The sequence below is a fragment of the Papaver somniferum genome, chromosome 1 (genome assembly GCF_003573695.1).
Source record: "Papaver somniferum cultivar HN1 chromosome 1, ASM357369v1, whole genome shotgun sequence".
NCBI classification, from domain to species: Eukaryota; Viridiplantae; Streptophyta; class Magnoliopsida; order Ranunculales; family Papaveraceae; genus Papaver; species Papaver somniferum.
This window is the reverse complement of record NC_039358.1, coordinates 17,487,322-17,495,785: the sequence shown is the minus strand read 5'-3', so window position 1 is coordinate 17,495,785 and position 8,464 is coordinate 17,487,322. Positions and strand designations below refer to the sequence as shown.

General features: G+C 36.5%; 1 protein-coding gene across 8 annotated transcripts; it reads left to right on the top strand.

The window, feature by feature from the left end:
* The first annotated feature begins 2,524 nt into the window (after positions 1–2,524).
* Positions 2,525–6,258, top strand: LOC113326370. Of its 8 annotated transcripts, XR_003348367.1 has the most exons (10): positions 2,525–3,797; positions 3,995–4,028; positions 4,128–4,230; positions 4,409–4,761; positions 4,828–4,901; positions 5,179–5,223; positions 5,315–5,330; positions 5,403–5,444; positions 5,627–5,791; positions 6,000–6,258. XR_003348367.1 is itself a non-coding variant. In XM_026574131.1 (4 exons), the coding sequence occupies exons 2-4, from the start codon at positions 5,408–5,410 to the stop codon at positions 6,098–6,100; spliced, it is 303 nt and encodes a 100-aa protein (XP_026429916.1). In that variant the 5' UTR covers positions 4,930–5,223; positions 5,403–5,407; the 3' UTR covers positions 6,101–6,258. The 8 variants fall into 8 exon arrangements, 2 of the variants coding, with proteins under 2 accessions (XP_026429916.1, XP_026429909.1); XR_003348369.1 differs by lacking the exon at positions 5,315–5,330 and having other exon boundaries at positions 4,838–4,901; XR_003348366.1 differs by having other exon boundaries at positions 4,838–4,901; positions 5,315–5,444.
* Positions 6,259–8,464: the final 2,206 nt, after the last annotated feature.

Here is an 8,464-nt window from a genome sequence, read left to right as displayed (position 1 = left end):
AGATCAGATCACATAACTACGATAAAAGTAGTATCGGTCTGGCTTCACAATTCCAATAAAGTCTTTAAGTCGTTAACCTGGTTTTAGAAGAAGAAAACCTAAGGTTAAAGGAGACACGACTCTAGCACACAAACTAGTATCACACGTAAGGTGTGGGGATTAGTTTTGCACAATACTAGATGTCTCCTTTATATAGTCTTTCAAATTAGGGTTTTGCCTTAGTTACAAACCAATCAATATTCACCGTTAGATGAAAACCTGATTTAGATTCAAGCTAATATTTCTCAACCGTTAGATCGAAAATTTAGCTTGTCATACACAAATGACTGTACGCTTCTAGGTTTGTTAACCGCACCCAAACGTGTACATTGTTGGTTCAACAATAGTCTACCCAAAGAGGTTAACCATAAGAGTGTTTCATACCAACCATGTTCTTCTTCACCATAACTAGTTCAATTGACTCAAATGAACTAGTTAAGAGAGTTTTTCAATTGCAAGGAAATCTTATGTAACTACACAAGACACAATTGAAGAAAAGATGATTTGATTCACTAGAATACATTCATGAACTTTAATATCCACGGTTTGCAAATGCATTCCTTAGTCTTTTAAGATTAAGTTCAGAAATCATCTTTATATATATAACCTTCTCAAGTTCACAGACTAGGTTCGCGGACTTAAGACACCGGATAGAGTTTACAAACTCCAGCAGAAATTTTTGGGTTCGAAAACTTTGCCGGTTCGCAGACTGGGTTCGCAGACTTGGTTCGCGGACTTGGCTCACACAAGTGGTTTGTCAACTCCAGCAGAAATTCTCGGGTTTGAGAACTTTGGCAGTTCGCGGACTGAGTTCGCGGACTTGGAACTTGCCATACTTCCGATTCTCTTAATCAACAAAGTTCGAAAACTTCGGTTAAAGGAATCCATTGGTTATTTAATCTAAACTCTCATTCTAATCATTAAAATATTCTTAGAGGACGTTATATAGTTGTTACACTATTTCTCGTCAAAGCAATTTCCAAAGTGACTGAAACATTCATGACTTTTGTCACTAGGTAAAGATAAACTTGGTCGAAGCGAAAAGCTTACCAACACATATTTCGAGATATAGATAGGCGAGGTATACTCGGCTCGAAATACCAAATGTGTATAATCTAGTCTATATATATAGCATATGACTTTTGTCTCAAAGAGTAGGAGATAAAATAGATAGAGTTTTGAGTGACAGATAAGTTCAAGTCTCCACATACCTTTTTGTCGAGAAGTTCCACCGGTTCCTTGAGTAGATCTTCTACTTGTATGATGAATCGCCATGAAGTCCTTGAGCTCAACTACACTTACTATCGTAGTCCGAGACTTAGCTATAATAGACTAGAAATCAAGACTTATAGTTTTGATCAATAACATTGACAAACATGCTTGAGATAGCAACACATGCGAGTTTGACCGAGCAGTGCTCTAACAATAATATCTAGCAGAACTGAAGTTCTCAATAGATATTTGATACTAGATATTCTAGCAGAACATCCGTTTTCTTTAGGACTTAAATCTAATATATCTTCTCAATGGTTCACAATAAATTTTCTACCAATCTTTCAACTGAAAAAACAAGATTCATTTGGATCGTATTCCAAACAGTAAAGGATAAACTGTTTGGTAACAAAACTCACTTTATAATCACAATGCCGAAATATATGATATGAGCACAGTTAAAGAACTTCTATTTTTAAGACCTGCTGCCAGATCCGAAGCTCCTTGATTATAAGAACAAACAAGACAATGATTACCGAAATAATCAGTCTTGATTACTAGGTTTATGATGAAATCACAAACTACTTGTTGACCTAAAAAAGGTTATGTTTATTGAAAATAAACAACCCCTTAATCCCGGAAAATCAAGTCACAGAAAGTTACACCAAGATCAATACACAAGAACAAAAGTCTTCAAATCTTCGATTTAATCTTCAAAGTAACAACCTGCATCAACAAACTTGATTCCTTACTGATTTGTCGCACAGAACGGAGTCTGTTAACAATGGAAAATCAATGAATCTATCTTACGTATCTAGAAAAACTAAGATCCATAGAGACGTTAAATTTTGATCTAGTTTGAGTGAGCCTTATATCAGAACACTACACCAAATTCTCGGATTCGTAACATGAATTTGTAACGGCTTTGTGGCCGTTACAAAATTCCCGTTACAAAAGTTCGTTACAAAATATTCATAACAGGAAGAAGCCATTAATTTTTAAAAAATTTGTAACAGATTCCATCCGTTAGGAATTCTTTATAGGCGTGCCAGTCACACTCTTGGTCACACGTGTCGTAACACCTGGAGTATGTGCGTGTCATTCACATGCGTGCTATTTTACCTTTCATCTACACCGTGTATGCCTAAACTCATATCTCTACCCTTCATTCTATTCTCGATATGCATCTCAATCATTAAACCCTAGATTTTATTCTCACTCCACATTATTACATCTCATCTCTTTCTCTCCGTTCCTCTTCCTCTCTCTCGATCTCTCAGAAGAAACATGCCGAAGAGAAACTCATTTCTCTTCTTCTTTTTCTTCGCCGTTCTTCGCTTTTTTTCTTCTCAACTTATTCTTTTTTGTTGTTCTTCGCTCTTTTTTTTTTTCAGTTCTCAATAGCATGAACTGAGAAATCGTTCATCTCAATTAAGAAGAAGTCTGGAGAAGTAAATGGATCAGGAAGGTTTTACTAAGGTGGTGATTTGATTTTGATTAGGGTTCTTATTGATTGAAGAACGACGAATCAGGAGGAAATAAAATTAGGGTTTCTGGAGTTAGTATTGAGTTTGTGCAAAATCGAAGGAGGAATTGGTGGATTGAATAACAGAAAGAGGAGATGGTGGACTTGTATTAACTCAGGGTATAAAGGCTAAGGTGAATCAGAGGCAGGAAGTTAGGGTTTGGAAATTGATTTAAGTTTCGATTTAGTGATAGATAAGAAGAAATCAAAGACTGGGTTTGGTGGTTTGAGATTTGAATCGATGTTTTGAACTTTGATTAGAGAGAAGAAGGTAGTTTTGTTGCATTTGAGCTGAGATTTTTCAAGGTTGAAGAGATGGTAGTTTTGCTGTTGATCTCTCGATGGAAAATATGATGAGGACTTGGACAATACAGGGTTGGTGGTGAATCTGTGTGGTCTGAGCTCAAGATAATATGGTGATTGAATGGTGTAGTGAAAGGGTAGGTGTTGATTTCAGCTGAAAAGGTCTGAGTATGGAGATGCAGTGATGTTGGTATGCAGAAGCTGGCTTGAGAATGTGTGCAGATTTCTTGCAGGGAGAATGGTTGTTGTAGTAGTAGATGCAATGGAATAGAAAATGGAGCCAATGATGCTACAGGATGAGTCAGTGTTGGTAGTTGTTGTGCAGGCAAGAAGCTACAAAAGGATTTGGTGGTGATTGAATTTGGTTGAAGTTGATGCTGTTATTGGTTTGCAAGCAGCTGCTGCAGGAGATGGAACTGGTGGGAATGAATGAGAATGATTGTTGCAGTGGATAATTTTCAAGGTTTTGGTGCCGCTGTTGGTATTAGGCAAATGGTTAGTGGATGGTTAGATGAGACTGAAATGGTGTTGCAGCTACAGATGGGTGCAAATGAACTGAAGTTGGTGGTTATTATGATGAAGTTGCTATTGCAGTTGCAAGTGGTGGCTGCGTCAGGTGGTGCTGAGTATGGTTGTGAATTGCAAGTGTTAGCCATGGTCACAATGGTTGTGCGAAAGCTGTTCAAACTGGTAGATCACCACATGCTAATCACCATAGGTAATAAAGTGATATTGTCTTCGTAGAAATCTAATTTCTGATGTTATGCGATTATTTTTGAGTTTGATGTTGATGTTGTTGTTGTGTTTTTAGGCATCATTATGAACTTGTTTATTATTATTTTTCAGTCTTTCATGGTTCTTGAACAATAAAACTTGTTTTAATTTCTATTAAGTTTTTCTTGGTTTGCAAAGCAGGTCATTGAAGAACTAGAAGGTCTTGCCCATGAAGGTTTCCTCTTTGTTTCTTATAGTTGTGTATATTATATGGCTGATCTAGTTGCCTCTTTTCTCTTGGTAATATATGGTTTCCTCTTTGTTTCTTGTGTAGACTGGAAGGTCTTGCCCATGAAGTCCTACTGTGGTACTTATGTAGAATGGAAGCATGGTTCGCTGCAGATGCATACAAGATATCAATGAAAAACTGGGACCAGGTAGTTACATATTAAATCTTCCATTGTCGTATCTTGTTTACTTTAGATTGAATAATATACATCTTCTTTTATTTGTGCATACTTCATCGGTCGTCTAAAGCTTTATTAGATTTTCTACCGTGTTCTTAATTGATGATTGTTCTCTTTCATGCAATGTCCTTGACTTGGGTTTTAATAGTTTCCACATGAAGGACCGATGTGTGATCTTTTATGGTATGATCCTGACCGTTGTGGGTGAGGAATTTCTTCTTAGGAGATGGCAGCTCCAATATATGTACCGGTAGGAAGGCAACCGACACAAACTGCTCCTCAGAGGAACAATGCTGAGGAAGATGCGTTGGTTGCACTCTTGGTTCTGCCTCAGTTGGTGGTGATCCCTCTTAAATGGGATCCATTCATGGCTATACAATGTCACCGTTACCTATGAAAAGGCCTTTCGGCCCACTTTGCTCTGATGGTTTTGCAGTTCTGCTACACATTGAATTATTACTGCAAAAGACCATGCTTCCACTGCCGTTACAGCGTTAAGTGGTAGGTATTGCAATCAGTTCGACAAATAATTCATTAAATGAATATTTGCTAATATAATCCTTTTAGGTGGGTGAAGAAAGTTGTCGAAGCTGGAAAAGCTAGAAGTGCAAATGGTACCCACCAGGAAGTCTAACTTACCTGTAAGTATTTTAAACCTATCTTAGTGTTCTTCTCTGTATAGTATTATCGCCTTTTGCCTCCTTGTTTGTTTTTTTATAGTTGTCTTGCGCAATTTAAATAAAATCTCTCGACAAATCATTTCAGAAGATAGATTCATTTGAGCTTGGGAGAATTATAAATCTTCATACGCTGCAAGTCTTAAGAGCCTGGATAATTTTGTTTTCTCTCAGGAAAATTTCTCTTAGCTAACTTATTTGTGTTTTGATTGCATGGATCTTTCGACCAATAATTTTTCAGGACAGGTGCATCTTATGTTGCTGATTTAGAGCATTTGCTTACCTTGTAAGTAAAACTCCTTATAAGGCCCTGATTTTTCTTTGTCTTGACTCTCGCGAAAACTATTATTGTATACTTAAAGAGTTTTGGACGGCAGTGTTCTATTGCTGCAGGTAACTAACTAATAACAGTTTTCAAGGGGAAATTCCATCTCAATTGACTTGGTATTATGAACTTAAATACAGGGATTATGGAGAACTTGATCAAGAATGCAACCAATGTTTTGAGTAAGTTTTTATGTAGTGTTTGAGCTGAACTTAGAGTGATTTAAGTGAGAATGAACTGAACTTAGGAAGTTTCTATGTATTCCCTTGGAATTTTTTTGGTACTTAAAGAATTTGTATTTTTTTTTTTGGCTGAGGGTCATCCTGTTTCTTATGTGTCTTTTTTTGTTTGTTGACTCATTCAGGTGAAATGACTGAACAAGGAGCAATAGCAGCAACAACAAATTCTTGCACCGCAGCATCAGCAGCAGATTCTAATACCACAGCAACAACAGCTCCAGTTGCAATTGCAACTTCAGCAATTTCCACTACAGACACGTTCATGGAGCCAAATCAGTTACCACAAGCAGGTAATGTTTGTATTCTCTAAGTGAATTTTCCTTGTCTCTCAAAGATGACATCAATCTCATCACACACTGTTTACTTCTTACCATGATGTTTTCCCTAGCCGTACTTATGGATATTTTTGGTTTGTTTTGTTCATGACACACTGTTTACTTCTTACCATGATGTTTGCTCTAGCTTTAATTATATATATTTTTGGTTTGTTTCGTGTAGTATGGGTTTGGAATTATGAACTTAAAGCCAGGGATTATGGAGAACTTGATGAAGAGTGCTTAGCAACTAATGTTTGGGAAGTATTTGCAAGTTTTGAGTAAGTTCTTATGTAGTATGTGAGTTGAACTTATAGCGAATTAAGTGAAAATATAGTGAACTTGTTTTATGTATTCCATTTGGTACTTGAAGAATTTGTATTCCTTTCTGATGTGAATACTTATATGAATTGATTGAATGTTAATATGAATTGATTGCGAAACTATTGCTGAATTTGGATGAGGGATGAAACGGAAGTGTATGCAGGTTATTTGGATTTCCGGCTTGTATGGCAGAAAATGAACTGCCGGTCAGTATTGACTAATTTTGACCAGGTCAAGGTTGACTGCAGTAATTTTTTACCGTTACAAAAAAGTTCGTAACGGCTTTTAGCTGTTTGAATGTGTCATGTAGTAACGGCTGACAGCGTTACAACAGCGTTGTTACAAAAAAATATCGTAACGGCTTGGAGCTGTTACCACGTGGCAAATTCGTAACTCACAGCTGTTACGTGGTCCGTTACAACCATAATTCGTAACTGATACAAATCCGTTACAAAATATGTAACACCCACTTTTGCAACAGGCAAGAGTTCTGTTTCTAATCCCAGAATTTGGTGTAATGGAAGAGAAGGTTCTCAAGAATAAAGAAACTAGGTGCAATCAAAGATTCAACAACCGTTAGTCAATCAAATCAATAATCGAAAACTAAAATAACAATGCAATCATCTAGTTTCCCACCAAGGGTACTAATAGAGCTTCTCAACCCCAAAGAAGTCTTTAAACCGAGCATCCGTAAGAGATTTCACCTAATTAGGTTACTTTCCTCTCGGAATAGGCGGTTCCACCAGTAACAACAAAACTAGGTAGTTTTGCTGGCTCTAAGGATTAGTTTGCTCGAAATGGAAACTTTGATATTTATAGACCAAGGAAGTTTGGACACCAAGGAATTTCCAAAACCGAAAATATTCTCAAGATATTCAATATATTTCCAAATTCGGTTTCCATAATTTCTGGAAATGCTTTGTCCAAATATTGACCGAAATCTCTTAGAAAATCTCCAACTATTAAATGCACATTACTAATTTTTATTTTCCAAATATAAAATTAAACACCTTAATTAAAAGATTCTCAATTTATTTTGAATCCGGGATTCTCCTTTAGCTATTAAGGAATATCTTTGCACAATAAAAGATAAGCGTTAGTACACATATTCAAAGTGACATCTTTATTTTTTAAGTCCTCTTTCATTCTTGCAATCTTGGAATCGATTTGCCACACTTCCAAACAAGTTTAGAATTGGTTCATCTGACTTCCAAGAACTATGTGATTGATTATCCTATCAAATCACCAAACATGGGTTTATCGGTTCTACCAAAACAAGTTTCGGTTCTACCTCCATGTGGGTACTAGACATAGTCACGCTAGTTACCAAAACTTGGTTGACTAGGTACTAGTATCGGTTCCCACCATATCTGGTATCTAACTTGTATTTGTTGCACATGTCCGTAGAATCGGTTCCCAATATCTAAAAACGTGTTGAACATGTTCATAGGATCGGTTCCCAATAACTAGAAACTTGTTGCACCTCTTACAAGGATCGATTCCCCTCTTGTGATCGGTTGCACCTCTTACTAGGATCGGTTCCCCTTTGCCTAGAGTTGGTCATACCAATAACACTAAATCGAGCATACCATCTCAGGTGATTACTTAAGATCAGCTTCACTAATAAAATTCATACCAATACCAAAGTCAGGCCTTGTGAATAGTTTTACCAAGAACATAAGCAAGTCATGAGCGGTTATACTAATCACACATATTGGTAGTTCAAAGGGTATGCAATGAATAACAATACCAATAAGCCTAGCGATTTCCCTTTCGATTCACAAAACAAGTTCATGAATTTACTTCCTTTAAACGAATGTAAACATTGTTTCCTAGGATGAAATCTTCACCTCATACTCATACATAATCACGATAGCATTCAAACGATTATGTCGATGTCTTATATACGAAGTTCAAAAGATAAGCGTTATACTTCGTATTGTATTCCTTAATATTATGTCTAACTAGAGTATAATCATTCATAGCTTCGCATGTTATGTTTTCAATCTAAAATATTTGAAGGACACAAGATCGAAATGGAAAAAGTCAAGTCGTAGTTACTGACCTCAAGCTGAAGGAAAATGTCTTTGTTGTCTTCAATCCATCTTCAGATCTTTGTGAGTAACTGGATCTCAATACATCTATCATTTCTAGTATTACCTATGGAAGTTGACTCTAGTTTAATTATTAAGCGACTCGAGTTTTGGAACTAAATATGACAACCAATCTTGACATACCAACGCTTGGTGGGTTCAACCAAGCAGTGCTCTAACAATCTCCCCCTTTGTCAATTAGTGACAAAACTCTATTACATATGGAGATAGA